Here is a 22500-nt window from a genome sequence, read left to right as displayed (position 1 = left end):
ACTTGTACTGTATAAACACCTACTGAGTTACTGGAAAGTGATAGATGTAACAGTGCCCAACGTGGACGCTTTTATGAGCAATTGTGTTTGAGTACTACAGTGAAGAAAAGGGGGAGAGTGGGAGTATGTTTCGGTCTGTCGGGTTTTTGTGTGTGAGGCACGAATAGATACAAGAACTGGCCGACAGGAAGGATGTGCCCGGAATGAGTCTGCAGCACTGCAGAGTCTGGCTGAGGACGTCTGAGAGAGAGAGAGAGAGAGGGAGAGTGTCTGAGAGCGAGAGAGTGTGTGAGAGGGAGAGGGTGAGACAGGGAGAGAGAAGGAGTGAGAGTGTGTTTGAGAGACATAGAGGGAGAGAGAGTGCGTGAGAGAGATGGAGAGAGTGAGAGAGTGAGAGGGAGAGAGAGTGTGAGTGAGCGAGTGAGAGATAGAGGGAGAGAGATAGAGGGAGAGAGGGAGTGAGGGTGAGATAGGGCGAGAGAGTGAGATAGAGAGAGAGAGTGTGCGAGACAGAGGGAGTGAGAGAGAAAGAGGCTAGAAAGAAAGAAAAGAGAGACCTGGAGGGAGGGAAGGAGGGGTGTGTGAGTTGGGCTGGTGGCGAGACATTTGCATAAAGGGCAGGGCTCCGTGCCCGGCTGTGGAAAGGGTTGGCACCTCGCCTTCCCGACTGGCAGAGGGGAGACTGGAGAAAGAAAAGAAAGAGTGAGAAAAAGAGAGGGGGAAAATTCAGTCAATAGAGCATCCCTTGTTCTGAGAGAGCGGGACCCGGGCTGTTGGCAGCGTAGCTGGAAGACTATCTGGACTGGTTATCTGCTAGATTTCGCCTTTATTTTGCGTCTTAAGTTTAAGATTAAGAAAGCGCAGCTGTGGCGTGCCGGTTTGTGCGCGTACGCACGCGCGGACCGCGTGAGTGTGTGTGTGTCTGTGCATGCGGGCCGCGTGCGTGTGTGTGTTTTTGCCTGCGGATGTGTGTGTGTGCGCGCCCGCGTGTGCACGTGTGCGCGCGCGTCTGTAAACACGCGTCTGAGGGGTGACTCTCACGGTGAGGCGCTGGCGGTCCCCCCCTCCGTACCCCCCTCCGTACCCCCCTTCGTACCCCCCGCCCTCAGCGCCCGCCCCACCCCTCGTCTGACGGACACTGCCTACTTGACCTTTCATGGAATCCCCCGCCTCCCTCAGCGGGGAATCCTGCGCATTCATGAGCCCAGCCGCGGTGAAAATACCACCGCAACAACTGGGGCTCAGATGGACCTGGGACTCAGTGACCTGCCCCCAAACAGTCCCTCTCTCGAAAGAGCAGCGGAGAGCCAGGCTGCATGCTAACCTCTCCCTGCATGCTAACCCCGCAGCTGGAGCGAGCTCGGCGTTTGTGGAGCGAAAAGGATGTTTATTTTTGGTGGTGATATTTCAGGGCGTCAGCCATCGCAGTGTTTGAGAACGGGGTGCTGGCGTCGCGGGGCACGGGGGCCGGTGTCCTCAGTTGCTCCGGAGGCCAGCAGGAGGGAAAGGAAACACTGCCCGTCCCTGAGTGTGGTCACCATGACACATGAAAAGCGCCTTCCAGTTTACACCTCGTCAATCAGAGCGCTGGTCATTTCCAGTGATGTAGTGTCGGGTGGGGACGGGGGGCGGGGTTTTTTTTTAGGAGAAGCACCATGTCTTCAGGCGCGGTGTTCGTCATCTCTGCTATTGGCTATAACTGAAAAGGCTTTTCACTTTAACACATTATTACATACCCTCCATCAAAGAAAATATCAGCAAATATCAGGCTGTTTAATGGATTTGTGCGTCGAAAAAAATCTGTGCGTGTTGGCCTGGATAAGGATGACTGCTAATCAAATAAATAGTAAAACTAAGACCATTTGCAGGTCTGTTATGGAAATTTTTAATCCTCCATTTAATCCTCTCAACTTGATGGAGCGTGAGGATCACAATGTAACCTTTTGTTATGTGAATACAATATGAAATATAACTGAACTCAACTACAGTACTTACATGGCATTTAGATTAATAAATGTCACCTTTTTTATGAAATTAGCTTCACCGTCCGCGTTTCTAATACCGCGTGTCGGGTTACGGGACTATTGCTGTAGCGGTGTTTGTCCTCTGAGCCTATGTCATTCTGCCGGGATTTAAAGTTTTATGGGGTCACGTAGAGCGAGTGTTATCCGACAGCCTCCCGGATAGGACTAAAATAGTTATGCTGGCTTTCAGATGCTACTTAAATAAGCGCACAGAATGTCCCATTGGAATGAACCGAGTGTACACATTGTTCTGATGTCGCTGTCTGGCTCCACCTACGGAACTGGTGTGCATTTCAATAGAATACCTTGAATTGAATTTTCGGGATCGAAAAAACATATCGCAATTCCACAAAACATTGGATAATTATATTCAAATATATTTGAAATGGTGCGTCGCTGTGAAATGTATGTGTCAGTATATACGTTGGGGTTTGAACGCGCTCACGGAGATAGGGCCGGGGCCGACGCTGTTCCGGGGGCCGGCGCTGGGGCGGCCGCGTGCGGCTGTGTGTCGCAGACGCGCCCTGTCGCACACGCAGACGCTGTCAGCAGGTAGCGCTGGGGTCGTGTTTCCAAACAGCCTCTCCCGTGACCTCAGGAGGCAGGGGTGCCGGGGCAGTCTCAGCACTCTCCTGTCCCCGCATGAACCCCCGACGATGCGCCCCCATCTTATTATACATCACCTCATCTCAGCTTGCAGACCAAAAGCACTGCAGCTGTCCGCCTTGTCTCCTCCTGCTTCACCCTCAATATGCTGACAGCCTTTTTAGGTAGCTCCTGTTTCTCAACACTGTCGGGGAAAATACAAATGAGGAAATATTACGGATGTAATATTTTGCCATGCAGCAGTGGTAATAACAGTAATAAATATAGCTGCAAGCTTGCCCTCGCCCCAGGGCCAGGCACAAAATGGCCGCTGGCGGTCATGACTGCTTTAATGGGAGAGACGAGTAAAAAATATCCCACAAGCGCTGTGATTTAAATGTGCATAGTTCATTCTGACATTAAGACTCTGCCAGTAAATAAAAGAAAAAAGCATAATACAAGAATGATATTAAGCTGCTGGCTGCATTCCTTTGGCCCGTGGTAGACGATTTCTTTTTTTCTATAAATTAACTATTCCTTCGTAATTTTGATAGAGCTCGGTTCTGCTGTTTTGTTTACATTTCGATAGGCCAAATGGTTCACGATATTTGTTTTTTATATTCAAAAATGGTGGAAAATACAATATAACAGACCAGGAGGCAAAATGATTCCTTATGAGCAGAATGTTTTAAATACAGTAAATATGACAACTGATTGGCTTGTGGCAGACATGATTTTGTGGTAAAAACATGACTTTAAGACATCTGATGTTGTTGAGACCAGATACTATTTGTCGATTTGTACAAACTGGATTTGCACAAACTGGACGGCTGACAAACTGCTTCGACTGAAATATCTTGCTTCCGCGTTATGTGCCTTTTCAAAATGGTGGAAAATTCAGTATGGTGGACAAAGCTATTGTAAATTCTAAGTAACATCAAGGGGCATATGTGTGCAAAGCTACAGCTCTATATCTTAATGAATTTATTGTAAATGTATTTTTAAAATGACCGGACGTGAATAATGTGTCGAAACTTCATCTTGAAATTTGACCGAGGCGCACGGCGCAGATGTGGCCCGTCTCGCTCAGACCTGCCAAATGCTGTGCAGAACTGGCTGCCATTTTACCTCCTTTTTCCAAAGTGCAGAGAGGAGAAGAAAAGACAGCCCGAACAATATAAATGGCGTGGCAGCGCGCTGACTCTACGTGCCGGCAGAATAAGTCCCGCAGTGTTACTACCACTGCTCTTGCTGCTGTTGTTTCTCTGGTCTCTATCGGTAATATCATTATTATTGTGATAATGGCGTGTGGACTCTCGGCTCTTGGATGGCGGTGCCGTGGAGACCGTGCGCAGTCTGTGAGGACAGACTGTAGGGTGTGTGCTGGTCCTGATACTTCCACAGCCCTATGCTGGTGCCTTCTACAACGGAGCATGACGCAGCGACCGCAAATGGCTTCCAGACATTCACACATAGTAACGCGTCGCTCTGGAAACTGAGATAATTCCAAACAATTCAGAATGTCAATGATATTTCTGCCTCACGTGCTTTATTTTTTAATCCCGTTTAATCAGAGTAATGACTAAGCAAAATAGTTATAGGGATAATGCTTGGGTATTATCGTATTGACATTAACATTACAGCCAATTGTATTACGGGAGATTCAAGGCTGATTTGCACCATAGCTGGAGTGGTGATGACTACAGATTGCATATCCCAGCCGTCCTTTCTTATGAAGTGATTATGTTATTATTATTATAATAATAAAAATTATTATTATTAATAATTTGTATTATTATATAAAAAAAGCATTATTTAGACAATGCAATAGAAGTAAAGAACAAGTATAGTCAAGTGAGGAATTGTACCGAAAGAGCTAAAAACAGGGCACACTAGAGGAGTAACATGGATGAAAGGAAAAGAAAACAGTAATTACAGAGACTAACAAGCAAGTTGAAAAAAGATGAGTTTAAAAAAGGATGTAAAAGTAAAGGCTGAGTATGCGGCCCTGATACTTTCCAGTGAAGAATATTATAATCTCAGCCCACAATCTTTGTGTTTAAGCATGTAGTGGAGATGCAATCTGTCCTGATTGTTTTAATATAACTGCACGGATGTGGAGAGTATGGAACTCACAGGAGTAAACTGGTTTGATGTGCTGGAAATATCACAGTGTTTTTATCACACAATTACATTGCATACATTCAGACGTGTCATACCGAAACACAAGTGCATGGGAACGGAAACTGCATGATGCAGTTATATATTTAAAAATGGTATGCAAAAGCACATTTCCTTAGGCAGCTAATTGTAAGTCATTGCGCATTTTTGAGGCTGCATTACAAATATGCAAACCAGTCGTTTGCTTTGAGTTATGTGATCTACAGCACATCTCTACCTCTTCACTTCCATCACTGCAAGGTCAAGGTTTTTTTGAGGGAAATACGATTTTGTACACTCTCTTCCCTTCCTCCTGTTGTGGTCATGGATACATGGAGGGGCAACTTCTGCTGCTGAGCTGCTGCTCAAAATATCAAACTATAATTTCAAGATAGAAAAACCTGTGAGCGGAATCGTGTATAACATGCTTGATACCTGGAGCACGACGTGTATCCTCCCGAACGGTGGGATGAGAATGTTTGCGGTGCGTGTGAGCCTTGCGTGTTAACGCATGAGAGCGGTGCGTTAGCAGGCGGCAGCCAGTGCGTCGGTGTGTGTTTGCCAGCGTGTTCCCGTGCTGGGAGCAGGTTGTGTGTTTGTTTAGCTGCGCCTCTCCGGGAGCGCTTTTGAATGAGCGCCTCGCGCGGGAACGTGGAGGTGGCGGGACGGAGTCTCGCAGCACAGTGGACCCACAGTCCTCCCAGCGCGCCCGGGCGGGGCCGGGGTCTTGGCAGGGTGGGGTGTGTGTGGGCAAGCGCTCAAGAACACGCCAACATGGCGGCACGGCGGTTCAGACCTATACACATTCTAATAAGGTGGCCCGAATTCAGGGCAGCCACAGTCCACTTTGCCCCCTGATTTTAATCAATGCATTTATGCAGGTCTTTTTATTAGTGCTGTTATTCTTCTAACCGACCGGGCCTTCGGTTTCGCCAGCCGCCAAAACCCGTAACGTTGTGTAGCTATTGGACAAAAGCTATTGAACAGAAAAAGGTGGTTACTGTAGCTTGCACGTACCTGTTCTTTTGAGGAGTTGGGACAGCTTTTTCCAAAGTTGGCACTGTAAGGTGCCAGTGGTGTCACACTCAAACATTTTCCCAGAAGAAGAAGAAGAAGAAGTAGAAGAGGGCTCGGAAGTGAAGTTCTGTCTTTTGGTCAATGAACCAGGAGCAGTTTACTACATTTGTAAAAGCAGAAACAATCCTCTGTTTTATACCACTCATCATGCTATTACTATACCTCCAACCAGTGATGACTTGTATTATTATTATTATTATTATTATTATTATTATTATTATTATTATAAAGCAGTGCACACCTTTATTTTTAAAGAGAAGCAATTTATAGTTTGTTTCTCATAAGCTGTCTGCCAATTTTGACAGTTATATGTGATCACGGTATGTGAGAGGTATGAACCTTAAAATATCGAATCCTTTTTGTCAGTTTTTAAACCTGGTTTTTAAATGGTTTCTAATTCTGAAGTGTGTATGAACATGTAGCAGGCTTGTAGCTCACACGGGCAGGTACAGAGCGTGTGTGTTCAAGGTGTTCACCGCCGAGGGGCCGGCAGGTTGTGATGAGCTCAGGCCTCTTTCTGTGGTGGGGGAGAGGGGGTTATTAGGCACAGGGCACATGGCAGGAAGGGAGTTAATGTGGCCCATTAAAGTGACCACACCCCCTGTAAAAACCCACATGTTGGCAGGTTTTCGCGCATTAATGTGTTTCGTATAAAATATTTTTAAGGACCGATGGAAGGGCATGACTCTCTTCTGTTACCCAAATGTCCTCTATCTGTGCCGACTCCACGTGCCCCTTCTGAGAGGAGCCTCTGTCCTCCTCCCAAAAACAGATTTTACAGCTACTTGCCCTTTACCCCGAGTCGGCACTTCTACACAGCGCACAAAGAGACTTTACCCCGTGCTCTCGCCACCTTAAAATCATAAAATCTTCAATTCTCTGTCATTTCAGCAGTTATTGGCCCCATTTTATGACCACATTGAAACATCTAGGTTACAGAATCATGAACGATTGTTTTAGGAAATAAAGAATTGTATGTGATGTAAATAGGCACGTAATTTAATCAAAACATCGCCCTAAAGCCCACATTTCCCACAAATCCCAGCTTCTTCCTGGCACTCCTTGCTACATAAACCATATCTAAACCCGGGGAAAAACAGGCTGGAAAGTTATTCTTTTCCTCTGGGTTCAGTGGTGAAAAGATTATCACTGTGGTTGCAACCAGTTCTAATGATGATGACTTCACCATTTTGATTCCCAGGATTAGTGGAGGCTTGTAACATTCAATCCTCCATTTCCATCTTTCTGGAAGTATTTGTCAAATTTAACTGCTTTCAAAGTACTCACTCCCTGGAATCACGGTGGCCAAAGTATCAATATTCAACCAATCAACATCCTGCTATTAATTAATCCTACATTTTCCTTCATCTTAATGAGTATCCCTGTGTCCGGTTGCCAGTGTATGTGACATGAGTGACAGTGTTCAGAAGTCCAGAACAATTGTGTTAAATAATGTCTCCATAATACTCTCTTATGCCTACATTTATGTCTTTTTTTTCCAATATAATTGCAACGTCTTTGACTTTTGCTAAATAATTACATTTGTTTGATTTGCTTTTTCCCTCAGTGACAGATTAGCTCATAATACTGTGTAAAACATATACAAAAATGTGGTTATAATTTGTTGATCAAAGTAAAGGACTAAGCACACAGAGTGGTTGGATTGAATCGGTCCAAGATTCACAGATGCAGTAATCTCGAAACCTGCTACACAGATGAAGAATTCCAGCTCGAAGAGTGCTTATCTGGGTCTTTCCTTTTTTCAGCGATCAGGCCTAAAGATATATTGAATATTGAATATTGAATTGTCTCATTTTTTACTTCTTTCTACTTCTTCTACTTGTCTGGAGCCTTTTTGTAAAGGTGACGTATTAGCGTATCAGGCCCTTGCTAACAACGCAGAGAAAACATGTTATTGTCCATTTCTTTTAATAATGATAGCCGTTTTTACTCAAGTACTTGCACTACGTATATCAATTGCCATATATCGATATTATATCAATTCTATAAAACGTTTTTTATGAAACGGTAAGGAGTTCCAAAGACACGTCTGGTACCGTAAAATAATCGTCTGGAACATGCAAACCTCAAAACAGGTTTTAACATTGGGAAAATTATTTGTCTCGCCTCTTTTTTATTTAAATAAGAAAAATAAAGAAATTACTCTTTTTTTCTATCTGTTTGAGAATTCAAATTAATTGCTGAATAATACTTCTGCATTTGCACATGTTTAACATTAAAGGCAATCTGGTCTGTCCGCAATAATGCATTGGAGCACAGTGGATATTTCACCAAGGGTTTTTGTTCTCTACATTGGAATAAAAGGTCTCAGTGTACACGTAGGTATTATTATACATATAGACCTGTACGAAGAGACCTAATACAACACAATCTGAGGCTTACAGTATATAAAGCTCTATCTGACAACAGCACTTGGAATTAGTGCTACTGCATAAAAAACGTTTGCTTCAACATTAACATGCAACAAATGCCATAAACTGGCACTAACAGGGTTGGATATTGTCCTCCATATTATTATTGTAAATGTGTATTATATTAATATATGTATTATTTATTTTGTAGCAAGTAAGAACGTAATTACATTTGACTTCACATTAAAATGTTGTGCCTAAGAGGAACTTAACACCGCAAATTAAACTTCAGCAGGCCTAGGACTTCTTACTTTTTCCATTGACATATTTGCATGTCATATCACACAATATGCACGTATACAAATGCTATATTTACACGTAAAATACATAATATATTGTCATATATTTTTTGTATTTTTATTTTTGTGTTGTTCTTAACAGGACTAGTCGACTTATTACTAACTCTTGATCATTTGTCTTTTCATTCTTTAACATTTGTCACACAAGAATAAAAATGAACATTTTTATGGCAGCCAAGTAATCCACATTTTCTGAATTGAATCGGTTTTATTATCTGGAATGTAGGTGTAATGCTTTTAAGAGTTTCTCCTGCAACACTGGCTAGAACTTTGATTTATGGCTAATAAAATATAAAGGCTTTGCTGGTAATATTGTGTATTACAATATATTTACAGTAACTAAAGCTAATAGTTTGGTAAGGGTAACACCCTATGGCTGAACTAATTTAAAATACGTCCATTGCCTGTTAAAGTAATTTACATTATAATAAGCACAATTTTACAATTGCCTATATAATTATTTTTCATTTATAATGAATAATCAAATTCTAGATAAACTATGAACAAAAGCTCTACTTGAGCAGGTTTACAACAAGTAATTAGTATTACCTGATGCCTGAAACTTATTTTTGTACATTTCAACAAAGATTAAAATCGCTTGGCAAGTGTTGCTATAATAAATATATTTAGAAATACTGTTATAAATATGTATATTTTACTTTCATTCATGGAAATTATAAAACAACTATTTTAAAACAAATTAAAATGCCGAGGCTATTTCTCTCTCTCTCTCTCTCTCTCTCTCTCTCTCTCTCTCTCTCTCTCTCTCTCTCTCTCTCTCTCTCTCTCTCTCTCTCTCTCTGTCTCTTTCTCTTTCTCCTCTTCTTCTTGACAATTTCATAATTTTTCTGCTTAAGCTCCAGTTTTATGCATATTGTAAGTTCCATTAGGAGATATAGTATCGATACATTGATAGACTGACCTTGCCAATGGAGCACACCATTTATAAATATTGCCAATGGTACCTTCACCTTAAACTGAACGACATTTCAGAGAGGTGTGCTACTTCTTGCGAAATTAATTGCTACTGACAAGTCTGGCTTCGGCTGGCCGGCTGAAGCATTTCTTTTAAGACAAATAGGCTTAGTCAATGGCCTCACGGCACTTTGCCCTTCGCCGTTTATAGACGAGTTGAGTTTGCGAAAGTTTCAGAAAGTTAAACTATGAGATTTAGCATGAATAAACTTTAGTCTGGAGCAACAAACTTTATTTCCTAATAACAAACAAACACCATTTGGTTTACTAGGTCAGGTACAGTTTATTTTGTGCATTCCCAAGGCTTTAGATAGAACTGAAGCATGCTAGTTTGTTTTTAATAAGGTGAAATGTGAAAATTAAACTGAATTTCACTTTAAATTTGGAAGCACTGCATAAGGGTATATAAACATTCCAATACTGCTTGTAGCGAATATTTGAAGTTAATTTCATATTAATTTTAATTGAATTACTTTGAAAAAGAATGTCCTAATATATTCCCACAAATCAAGCTCATTAAAACATTTATAATTGTCAGTTGTTGTTTTTTTTTTGTTTTTTTTATATGCCAGGCTACTGAATTGTAATCATCCACAATTAAATTAAATTAAATTCAAGTTTATGATTAATTTCAATTTCAGATTATTTCAGAATTGTATGTATTTCTTTAAATAATTACATACAAGCCTAGGGTAAATAATTATTTGGTGTGAGACATGCAGGCTAATTAAAAATGTATACCAAGTTAATATGTTAATGTGTATTAGTATTGTAACACTGCTCAGTTTTGAAAGTAAAAGTACATGCATTATCTTGCTTTTTATTATATAAATAAATTTTTTCCCTATATGCTCATTATAAAACATACAATAGCTTTACAATTAAATATAAAATAGATTTGCATCAGGTAGTATAATTTACAGACTAAATTGCCTTTACTTAAACCGTTTTAGAATGCCGTTTTTCAAGGATGCACGGCTGAGGCTGTGGTTTGAAATACCTAAATGTACTCAAGACATCCTACCAAGGAGAGGTCACGGTTAAACTTGTTTTTGATGTTGAGGTAGAGATTATGATAGAGTACCTGTTATAGTATGAAATGTAGGTGTCTCACTTTAAAATTTATACTAGTCCATTAATTTGCCACTACAAGTCTTGAAAATATAACAATAGACATTGCAACTGTGCTTTGGCTCTAAGTAATGCTGGGCCCTTCACGTTATCTGGCACGGCATGGACGTTATTACAAAGAAACAAAGACTTGCTTATAATAGAAGATGTTTTTAGTGCTTGGGGTTTAAATGTAGTTTAATACTTTTGTTTTGTGTAGCATTTTTCTATATTGAGTTAGATTTAGTGCTGTTGTTATTAATTTAGGCATGAATTTGACTATAATTGTGATGAAGTAGCGCAAACGGCAGTTCCAAACTTTCAGCTGCCGCCTCGTCATGTTGGTCTGCGTTTCAATATATTGCATGTCTTTTTATATACTTTATTATTAAGTTTGACTTTCATCATATTATCCAAGTGAGGGGGGGCGGGGTTGCACTAACAGGGCGTTACTGCAAAAGAGCATCAGTGCTCAGTCAACCTACCCTGTATAAATGACGGTTAATAAAAAATTAAATAAAAATACATTTCATACATGCAGCTGAAAATCATGTTCTGTGATATTTCAGTTGCTTAAATATTTTACTATATTCTAATATTTAATTTAGAATATAGTAAAATATTCTATTGTTTTAAGCACAGTAAACTATGAAAGGCAAATTGTATTTTGGACCAATGTGTGCTGCGTTCACTTTGTACAGAAATCTGCTTCACACGGGTGATATTGGAGGTAATTGCATACCTGGCCCTTAGTACCACTATGAGGTGAGGATTTCCCCCCGTTATTTTTCCAGAAGATATATGTTCCTTTTTGTGGTTTCTTGATGGTATATAGGGTGAGAGGGGCTGACAACTTCAGTGCACTTAAACTATTTTAGCAGAGCAGGCAGAGAAAGGCTGTACATTGGGAGAACTAATAATGTATCGGGCCTTAAAACATCTTACTTTCCATCTGCACTGTTTTTTTTAGTTTGTTTTGTTTTTCTTTTTCTTTTTGTAGCCATTATAAAGCTCACCCTTGCTCGGAGGTATTTTGCTGAGTTTTAATTTCCACGTCGCATTTTTCTCATTTTTTGTGCTATTCAGGCGAAGTTATCCAAACATTCATAAACAGGTATCATTGCGCTCTCATGTGAAATTAGATCATAGCGATTGTGTGACCTTTTTTTATTTGAGCAATTGTGTTTGTTTTGTACAAAGTCCAAGGCTTTACTACCTGCACAAATCCGATATTAAACAGGCCGGCTCGTTCTTACCCATTGAACAGCTTTTTCGCAGCTGAAACGATATGACATTTTGTTCTGCAGGCCTGCTTGAATTAATTGGCATTAGGCCTATATTCATAGTTCATATAAAGCATTACAATATTACTACTGAGAAATAGGATTTTTAAGTGTAGAAAATCTACGAAGTAGTACTAATTCTTAAAGCTGTCTGCTCGAGAACCGGAGAGGAATATACTAATTTATATTGGTCTGTATTTTCTAAAATGTGAAATTCTAAATCTTTAGTCCAATGACTGAACGTTAGACGACTGCCCCTCCCAAAGGCTACTTTTCTTTTATCTCGTTTCATAAACAGTGGCCAGAAGCAGGCGACAGGGTAAATGGGTTTTTACGGGAAGTTTTCCCCCCTCACTCTTTCGCCGTCCCTCCTCTTATTGTAAAAACGAAAGCAAAGGAAAGAGGAGTTTCCTCCCGCCTGAACAAAGGTCACGATTAAGAATCGGAGATAACATGCGCTCTAATATGAAACTATGGAAGCAGGGAGACACCTCCGCCTCAGCACGGCGGCGCCCACCGGATCGCAGCAGCCAAGAGAGTAATGCAGCCTCGTGTCTCCGTCTTAGAAAAGGAAACTAAATCTCCAGAGAATTAGACAAGCATTTTAAATAAAGTAACGCAGAGTTCTCTGCTATAGATACTGCTCATTGTAATTTATGCAATTATGCCTTAATGTGAGGGTGTCAAGGAGACCCAGAGCAGTGCCAAAATCGTTAAAAAAAGTTCATGGTTGCAATAATTAAATGGAAACATCTGGAAAAACTGCACTTTCTTCTGGACGATTTATGTATTTAGCTATTTTATTTATTTTTTTGTTTAATCAGCATGCTGCACAGGTCCAGCTGAAGTGATACATTAGCTACATTATCTGAGGAAGAAATAATAGGAATTACTGCCTGAGGTAACCTTTACTGATAGCTTTACTGGAGTGGTGAGCTTAATAGCAATCATTACATTCAAATGTGTTATTGAATGGAGTGAGCTGGTAATCTCTTGTTACTTGATTTGAGCTTTGAGTTATTTGCATGAATTCTCATGGACTGAGTGCCACATGCAGGCAGTTTCTTTAGCGAAATGGAGGTGAAGCCCTCGCACAGCCCTGGTCCTGTTGTGCAGGTGTTGTGGGTTCTGTTCCACAGCTGATTTCGGGGTTAGGCATGACTGTCCTTTCCCGCGCGGTCAAACTCACGCTGCTGTCGCATGTGGATCGACCCTCCACCACCGCAGCAGCCATGGAGACGTGTCACCAAGTGGCAGCCATACTGCCCCCACCAAGAGCTTCTCCTGGGGCTTCTCCTCCGCTCCTTTAACCGAGGCCAGCAAGGCCCCCTCTCTCCCCAGCGCCTCCACGCGCCTCCCTCCCCCCCCCCCCTTCATGTGCTGTCTCTCTCTTTCATTTCTTATTCTTTCTCTTCTCATTCTCTCCTCCGCGCGGCTGTGCTGCTGTTGGTTGTGTTGTGCGTGTGTTGGTCCAGACCGGACTCCGTCTGTGCCGGTGGACGGCTGGGCCGTCGTGCTGGGGGGGGGGAGACACGCAGTCTGTGTTGGGTTTGATGTCGCTTTGGTGCAGCAGTCATCTTTTATCCTTTGTACAGCGTTCAGAGACTGGCTGTCGCTCAGCGAGGAATTAACATGAGGATCTGATGGTCAATAATAAGCCAGCGGTATTAGTCTTTTATTGGAACATTATTACGTGCATTGCCTTTATTTGCTCTTTTTTTTTTTCTTTTTGAGAGGGTAGAAACAAAATTTCTCTACAGAAACAAAAAACAAAACAGAGTTTCAATGAGTATATAGTTGTGTTTAAAAATATTAAACGAAAAATAACATCCAAATGTATTGCTTTCATACTCCTGTTCTCACCGTGAGGAGCACTTTGGCGCATTTTCATTTATTAATTTGCGTACATGTATATGGGCATTATTAACTCTAAATGTTGGATAAAAGGCTGTGCCTTATTCATCCAGGGAGGTCAGCCAGAGCTCTGAAAGACCTCCATGCCAATGCAGAACTTCAGACAAAACCAAAAGTGCAAATGTTCCTCAGTGTGGTGCAGCTGAACGCATTGTGCCATTGCAGTAAAACCTGGAAAATGTTAACGCGGGCCATAACAATCGTAATCGTTTCTGTTAGTGTTTTCGTATAATATTGGGATAGAGGGCTGCAGTTGAATTTACTGCATTTTGATCTGCCGATGCAGTAGACAGTATCCCCCCCCCGTCTCTATAAGTGAATTTACAGTGACCCGCTCTTTCTGCACCTGGAGATGAGATTGAGCGACGGACAGGGTTGCAGGTGTGAAAGAAGAGTTCCTGATGCGTTCAGAAACACGTCCCAGAGCCTAAAGAGAACAGCTTCACTCTGAAAAATAATGAAAAATCTAGGACCAAAAAAATCATGAAAACCAGTAAACAAGCAAATAAACCATGAAAGGGCCTGTGCAGAAGACAATAAATAGAGGAAAATAAAATATTAATGTCGTCTAATATCCTCAGTCTGGCTTTGAGAATAAAATGGAATTGTTCACGTCTACGCAGAATTACGTTGCGAATGGCGGAATTGCACTTGCATTTGTACATGCCCATTGTGAACGGCTGATCTTTTTCCACCACATTTTTTGGCATTTTCTCATTGTGATTTGGTTCTTTCCCTTCCTATGAACTTGTGTTTATTTATTTCTGCTTCCCTCTGATGTATATGAATTAAATGACTGCACATACACGTGTGTGTGTGTGTGTGTGTGCGTGTGCGCGCATCTGTGTGTGTGAGAATTTTGAAATAGGCCACTTTTTTGGGTGAATTTGGGGGAGATATTATTTTACCCCTCTTTGTTTGTGTGGTAAATCCGGGAGCAGCTGCTGGTTTGAGGGTCTAGTGGGATTTTGGGGCTGTGTTTTCTCATGCCATCCTGTGCCAAGGTGGTGTAATGCGAGGAGGGGGTGGGGGGAGTGGGAGGAGGGGGGGGAGGGGGAGGGGTGGAGGGATGAGGTGGTGGGGTGGCCCTGGTGGTGATGTGTGTGTGGGGGGGGGGGGGGGAGAGCTGGGATTGGTGCATATAAAATTAATATCCTCTGGACTTTGCCTGTGCGTTAGATAGGAACTTGTCAATTTGGCAAAATCTGTGCCTTCTGTATGAACTGCACGCTATCTCTCTCTCTCTCTCTCTCTCTCTCTCTCTCTCTCGGTATCGCTCTGCCTCTCTCTCTCCCTCTCTCTCCCCCCTCTCTCTCTCTCTCTCTCTCTCTCCACCAGCAGGCCCCCCCCCCCACCCCCCCGCTCCCCTCCCTCTCTCTTCCCTCCCTCTCAGCTCTCGAAGCGAGCGCATTGGCTGAGTCGTAGGCGTCTCGGTGCCAAATAGGTGGGCCCAGCTCGCGTTGGCAAAGACTCAGGCAATGGTTAGGGTAGGAACGTGGAGAGGAAGAGAGAGATAGAGTTGGAGAGAAAGGGGAAAAAAGAAGCTGCGGTCGGGTTTGCCAGCGGTCGAGCACGCTCGTCCAACACTGATTCGGTCCTCTGCTTTTTTTTTTCCACATTCGGCGCTCCGCACCCCCCCGCTCTCCGCTCGCGCTGCGAGTCTCGCGCTGGGCCCACAGATCTGAGCAAACACCACGCACCGCTCTGCCAACCGCCGTCCGTCTCCGCTAGCCGGGTTTTTTTTTTAATACATATTTAAACATACGTACACGAAAAGCGAAAAAGCAAGCGCATCTATTTTAAGTGATTTTATAATTTGTCGTTTTTTTTTTTTTTGGGGTACGGGCGCGACACAACTTTTCTTTTTTCTTTCTCTCTGTTTTTTAAACGAGCCTTTTCCCGCTCGCGCTGTCAGCGGTGGTCTTGCGCTGGAGTTGTGCTGTGCCCCCCTTTTCCACTGTCTTTTTTCCCTCTTTTTTTTCCTGCCTCTGCTGGACAGTTAGAGCTTTTTCTACCATTTTGCCACTGTTCCTTCTCTTTTGTCTCCTCTTAGCTCTCTGTTTTTCCCCAGTTGAAGCGTCAGTAATAGTTGCAGCTTTTGGTCTTAAGTGACTGAAACAGCAAAGAAGTGGTGGCAGCAGACTTTTTTTTGTTTACCATCGACGTGCTGAATTTATGATGAGAGTGCAAAATGGTAACTACCAGGCTGTCTGTATCTCCTCCATCTGCAATATTTCTGTGGTGATTTTTTTTTTGTCTTTGTTAATATTGGAATATTTGGGGTGGGGGTGGGGGTGGGGGGGGGGGGCGGTGGCGGGGGGTGGGAGGAGAGGGGGGGGGGTTAAATGCAAGATACAAGTTGCGATGAGAGAGGAAGAAGGTACAGATGGTTAAGATGGTTGAAGCAGGACTTTTGGCAGGGCACATTGACCTGGGTTTTGCAGCGGTAGAGCTGGTGAGGGTACGTGGCAGTCTCGTAAGGTCTAGCCACTGTCACAGATTACTGAGTAGCCAGGTATCGTGGGATTGCAGAGTCTTTACTGTTACGTACGTAGTCAAATACAGTAATCTGTCTGTTTTTTTCCCGTTTAATTATTCATTTTATTTTGTTTTGAAATACGACATATTTGACAGGTCATATCCGAAATTTTAAATACCTTTGATTTCTTTTGTTGACAGAAATGTGTATCGTATATACTGCATTTTTGTATGATGACAACAATTATAGCAGCAAAAGAAATGTAGTTTATTTTCAAACCTCGTTTTTGTTAAATTTGTGGCGTATTTTCCAATTGCTATTTATTATGTGAAATTTTAATAATTTTAATTTTATTATACTTCAGCTTCGGTTGTTGTAGTTCTACGTGCATTTTGTTTCACGGTAGCGTAACTGCATCCCTTACTTTTGTATTTGCACGTTCAATAGCCAGTATATTATTTCTGCACGTAATATTTGAATGTTTCTTGCTGTGCCCGGTTCAGCTGGTATTTACACTCGGGCAGCCCGGCGTTATTTCTCCACGCACTGTCAAAACGGACTGTGTTTCCTCTCCCTCGTCCCTCTTCTCTCCCTGTCCCTCCCTCCCTCCCCTCCCTTCCCTCCCTCCCTCCCTCCGCAGGATGAATTTCACCCGTTCATCGAGGCCCTTCTCCCGCACGTGCGCGCCTTCTCCTACACCTGGTTCAACCTGCAGGCCCGCAAGCGCAAGTACTTCAAGAAGCACGAGAAGCGCATGTCCAAGGACGAGGAGCGCGCGGTGAAGGACGAGCTGCTGGGGGAGAAGCCCGAGATCAAGCAGAAGTGGGCGTCGCGTCTCCTGGCCAAGCTCCGCAAGGACATCCGGCCCGAGTTCCGCGAGGACTTTGTGCTCACCATCACGGGCAAGAAGCCGCCCTGCTGCGTGCTCTCCAACCCCGACCAGAAGGGCAAGATCCGGCGCATCGACTGCCTGCGCCAGGCCGACAAGGTGTGGAGGCTGGACCTGGTGATGGTCATCCTGTTCAAGGGCAGCCCGCTGGAGAGCACGGACGGCGAGCGGCTGGTCAAGTCGCCCCAGTGCTCCAACCACGGCCTGTGCGTGCAGCCGCACCACATCGGCGTGTCCGTCAAGGAGCTGGACCTCTACCTGGCCTACTTCGTCCACTCGCCAGGTCAGTCGGCCGCCGCGCGACCTCACACGCCAACGCACGCGCGCGGGCGTACGTACGAACCCGGCGGTGCGCGCGAACGTGACGTAAACACACGTACGCGATCGCGCGTACGCGCTCGTACAAACACGGCGTCTATCGGCGCTTGTCTAACCGGGGAAATATTCAAAAAATAACACACAGGTGGAACTTTATTCTCTCCTCTCACAAACACTGGTAAAACCAGAAGGAAAAAAAAACACCAAAACAAATAACAAGTTTTGCGGCAGCAGGGAGTGCAAACTTGTATGAAATGTCTTAAAAAAATCGTACACATCTGCAGAAAATATTTAGCTTTGTGTTACCGCAGTGTTTTCCGGTGCGGCGAGTATTATTGTGCAGACTATTTGTATGTTTGTGGTGTGTGTGTGTGTGTGTGTGTACATGTGTGTGTGTGTGTGTGTGTTGGGAGAGCTGCTCTAGCAGCGCAGAAAGCTGGGTGACAGCTGGCCTGATACCAGGGTGTTTGAAAGGCGAGCGGTGAGGTTGGGCGTCTCGGCCTGCAGTCTGGCTTCTCTGTCCGCCGGAGCGCCAGCCTCTGTTCACACGGCCCCAGTGCCTGTCGCCACAGAAACACGCTCTCCCCAGCCACAGCCAGCGACTACGGCCGCGTGGGAGAACGCTGAGACACTACAAATACTGCCGCAAACTTTCAGGCTTTCACTACAGTACGGCAGCCTTTTCAGCCCAGGCCGAATAATCGAAATGCCGGTTAACAATGCCAGACTAATTATGTCTGTTCACTATTATATCTTTTGATTACTCTGACATTTCATGTTAATTCATAAAAGGAAAAAGTAACACAATTTTACTGAATTTAATTTATTTGATTTTGTATACATTTCCATTTTTTTGTTGTAAGTTTTAAGCGCAGAATCTCCCTTGTGGAGATCTGTCTTTATGGACATATTTACAGTATGTTCTGATTCAATAAAATTTTCATATTTTGCCCTGAGAAATTAAATGCAGCATTATTGTTATTATATACATTTAATTTAATTTAATGTATATAATAACAATATCATATACATGTAGCATGAGTATTTCTGCTGTTGAATAAGAAGTGTTTGAATGAACTTCATCATTGAACTTTTCAAATCACATAACAAACCAGACGACATTATTTTTAAATTAAATCAAATCTAGTAAGTAACTGCAGTAATGGCAGCTGAGTCCTGACAGAGTATATTTCCGCGGGTGTAGCAGATGGCAGTGTGAGTTATACTGGTGGCAGTAATAAACAGTACTACAGGGCCTGTGCTGTGTGCGGGTGTTGTTGAGGACCCGGGCGCTGGTCCTGGTGGTCACGTGACGCTGCAGTGTGACCAGGCCACTGTTGACGCCTGATGATGATGCGGTGCCCCCCTGCAGGGTCCGCGGTAAAACCGGCGTGCTGGAACCCGCTCGCCGGCTCCAGTGCTGGAGGGCCGCTGTGGAGGGCCAGTCTGAGCGGTTACTGTGGTGGCCCCGGTGCTGGAGGGCCAGTCTGAGCTGTCACTGTGGTGGCCCCGGTGCTGGAGGGCCAGTCTGAGCTGTTACTGTGGTGCACAAGGTCACACGTACTGGCAATGTTGACATTTAGAGCGCAGCCACGTTCAGTTTGCCTTTCTGTCAGTGCAAGAGTTACAAGGTACGGGTCACGTTAGTGCAGGGTGTAGTGTGCTGTACAGCGGACACTCAATTCAGTGTGCATCAATGTTGCATTGACGTTGCATTAACATGCATTAACATGCGCTGTTGGCTGCCGGCCGGTGTCCATTGCAGCGGGGATGCTGAGCACCGCACATGTTTTAGTGCAGTGCGGTGTACGGTTGTGTACGGTGTGTGTGTGCGCGTTGCCGGTCAGTGCAGTGCTTTGCGGTGTGTGTTACAGCGCTGCGTCTGTACATTATCTGGACCGCGGCGCGCTCTTATCTTATCTGGCTAATCCAGTGTGTCCTCGCGCTTTTATCTGCCTCCAAATAGCCCCGGCTCAGGCCCGCTCCCGGTGTGGAAGCCGGAGAGTTGGCTACGCCGTGACGCCGCGTCACCCCGTGCCAACGCTTCACTGTTCTCTTTTTTTAAGATCTTATTCTTTTAATTCGCCACTGCCTATTAGACTGCGATTGTGTCTTTTTTACTGTCTGTCTCTGTGTGTGTTTTGTTTTGTTTTATTCGGTTTTGTCTCTGTTTTTACTTCCCGCGCGAACAGTCGTGCCGTATCTCAGGCATCGTCCTGGTTTCTCGCTGGCTAAGAGCTAGCTTCCCCGGCTTCTCTTTGTTTACATGGCAAAATAAAGATGGAAAGCAAAGGAGCTGAGCGCTAATTGTTCTGGTTGGCAAAAATCGCAACCCCTTCGGTGCGGGGAAGATTCCTGGTTTTGTTTAGAGAGCAGAGGGAAGCTGCCACAGGGAAACTCTGGCTGGTGTCAGTGTTTGTCATCTTGAAGAGCTTACTCTCGCGTTCCATACAGACGCCGGAGCAGCAAAAGAATCCCTCCTTTCTGCCGCAACAATAACCCACCTTCCTCCTCTCTCCATCTGTAATAAAAGCAAACAAACAAACAAACAAACAAACAAGCAAACAAACATGCAAACAACAAACAAAAGGCCCAAATAATGGCGCTTTTAAAATTCTAGAGAAAAGCCACTAGTAAACCTGTATGTGTGTATCTGTGTGCATGTACTGGTGTGTATTGGCGGGTACGTGTGTTTGTACATGTGTATATGTGTTTGTATACATGTATGTATGGTTATGTGTATATGTGTGTATGTGTGTTTGTGTGTGTTTGTGTGTGTGTGTGTGTGTACGGGTGTGTGTGCATGGGTGTGTGTGTGTATGTGCATGTATGTGTATGTGTGTATGTGTGTGTTTGTGTGTACGGGTGTGTGTGTATGTACATGTATGTGTGTGTGTGCATGGGTATGTGTGTGTGTATATACATGTATGTGTGTGCGTGTGTGTGTGTGTGTGTGTGTGTGCATGGGTGTGTGTGTATATGTACATGTATGTGTATGTGTGTGTGTGTGTGTGTGTGTTTGGTTAAATCCATCCATAGCAGTAGAGCTGGGTTATTATTAGCTCCTGAGTGACAGTGTCAGTCTTTCAGAAGCTATCGATTGCTTGACCTGTAATGGCCGCCGGCAGGACAGAGTGGCTGATATCAGTGTTACCAGCTATTGGGTATTTTAATACCAGAGTGTATCAGGAAGAGGCTACTGCCTCTTTAGTGTTTAAATAATGTAGCTCAGTCTGTTGTTTCCTGCCTGTCATTATTAGAAAAAAAACTGTTTTATTCATGATTTTGTGTGTAGATATAATTTTCTGAGGAATTTTTAGAGGTATCTTTTTGACAGTTAATATAGCTGTTTAAAGACAGGTTTAAATAAAAGATGGGGAAATTCACAAATTCACATGTTTTGTTTTTATATTGTTATTCAAATATTAATCATTTTGGACACATTCTTATTACTAGTTATTATATATATATATATATATATATATATATATATATGTATAAAAATAAATGTCCATCAGACTTACAGGTAAGTATAAAATTTTTAGCCATTTTCTAGGAGGTCTGCCATAAAGGAGCCGCCATTTTGTCCTGCTGAGTGAACTCTGACCTGTTGTGTTGGGGCGCCTGGTGCAGACCGACTGCAGCAGACAGCACACATTTAAACTGAGGATGCTTGATCGAGCTATATTTATCAAACCAGCAATTTTGTTGATTTATGAAAAATTGTTTGGCTTTGAATGAAATGAATGGCCGCAGAGACGACGGCGAACACCAGGTGCTTGAAGCTCCATTGTGTTTATTTTTATATTCTTTTTTTCCATCGAGATAAACCGTAATGAGTCATTTCCTGAGTGTTCACAGGCCCTAGTGATATCACAAGGTCAAGTGACTTTGCCTGTGCCGCCAGGGAAGTAAGGCTGCTCTCAACCGGGGTTCGGGTAAAGGAAAATCGAGGCGCCCCGAAAAGACGTCCGGCACGGTTCAGGCCCGGTCGAGCGCGTTGGGGGAATTGGACCGCAGTGGCTCCAGAAAACTTCTCCCGCTTGAAGTAGACTTGGCCCGGAGCGGACACGACATGCTGTAAGCCTGTCTTCACCTCGGAGCGGGGAGACAAAGACCCCGTTCACACAGGCAGGGCCTGCGGTGGAAGAGGCGTAGAGGGAGAGGGAGAGGGAGAGGGAGAGGGGAGAGAAGGAAGCCCCTCTTCAGGCTGGTCTTAGGGCGGCCGACTTCGCCGTCACGAGTGGGTGTCACCGGGCCGTCGGGATGAAGGGAAAGCACGGCTTACACGAGTGTGTAAAACGAAAAAGAGAGAGAGACATCACCGTCGTTAAAAAAAAAAAAAGCAGCCTTCTTTTCTTGGCCGTCGAACAAACTGCGTAATTCTGGAGTGCGAACAGAACGCTGCTCGCAGAGGCTCTGGCACCGAGCTCGGGGAGTGACAGAGAAATACTCCAGAATGGCGTGGCGGGAACCACATTTATTTAATGAGAGTGAAAAAAAAATCAGCTCCATTTGAAAATAATGATGATTTAAATGTACATATCGTACAGGCGGAATTAAAGGGCCGGCGTCCGCTTCGGGCCGGGCCGGGCGGGTTTAATCCCGCGCCTGCGTCGCGGATGTGGCTTTGTGGGAGGTTGTGTGTTGGCGGAGGGCGCGAGGATCTTTTGTCAGATTTGGAAAAGCATTTTTTCCCCCTCTCCTTGCTTTTGTGCTAGGATGCCGAGTGGAATGCCTGGTAAACAGATTATTCCATTGAAATCGGAGTTCCGGAGTGTTGATGAAAGACTCGAACAGAAGCCAAAGGTTCACTGTCCTCCCCCCTGTTTTCGCTGGTCTTCCGTTGCTGATCCTCCACATGACATTGGCTAGCTATACACGGACGAACAGGGAAATGCAGATATGGCACTGGGGTACGGCTAGGGCCCGCCTGAGCGCCAGCCTCAAACCCA

At 43.9% G+C, this 22500-nt stretch overlaps 1 protein-coding gene across 17 annotated transcripts in view; it reads left to right on the top strand.

Annotated features, from left to right (window-relative positions):
- LOC133122141 (nuclear factor 1 X-type) overlaps positions 1-22500 on the top strand; it is a 142549-nt gene that overhangs the window by 31767 nt on the left and 88282 nt on the right. For 16 of the 17 annotated variants that reach the window (XM_061231898.1, XM_061231890.1, XM_061231887.1 and 13 more), the window contains one exon: positions 16979-17510. In XM_061231898.1, the coding sequence (XP_061087882.1) occupies positions 16979-17510 (532 nt within the window). Of the gene's footprint in view, positions 1-15370; positions 16054-16978; positions 17511-22500 lie in introns of those variants that run through there. The other variant, XM_061231891.1, reaches the window with a different exon arrangement.

Source organism: Conger conger, chromosome 2, assembly GCF_963514075.1.
Source record: "Conger conger chromosome 2, fConCon1.1, whole genome shotgun sequence".
In the NCBI taxonomy this organism is placed as follows: Eukaryota; Metazoa; Chordata; class Actinopteri; order Anguilliformes; family Congridae; genus Conger; species Conger conger.
Note: the sequence above shows the minus strand (reverse complement) of the source record. Positions and strands in the feature narration are given on the sequence as shown.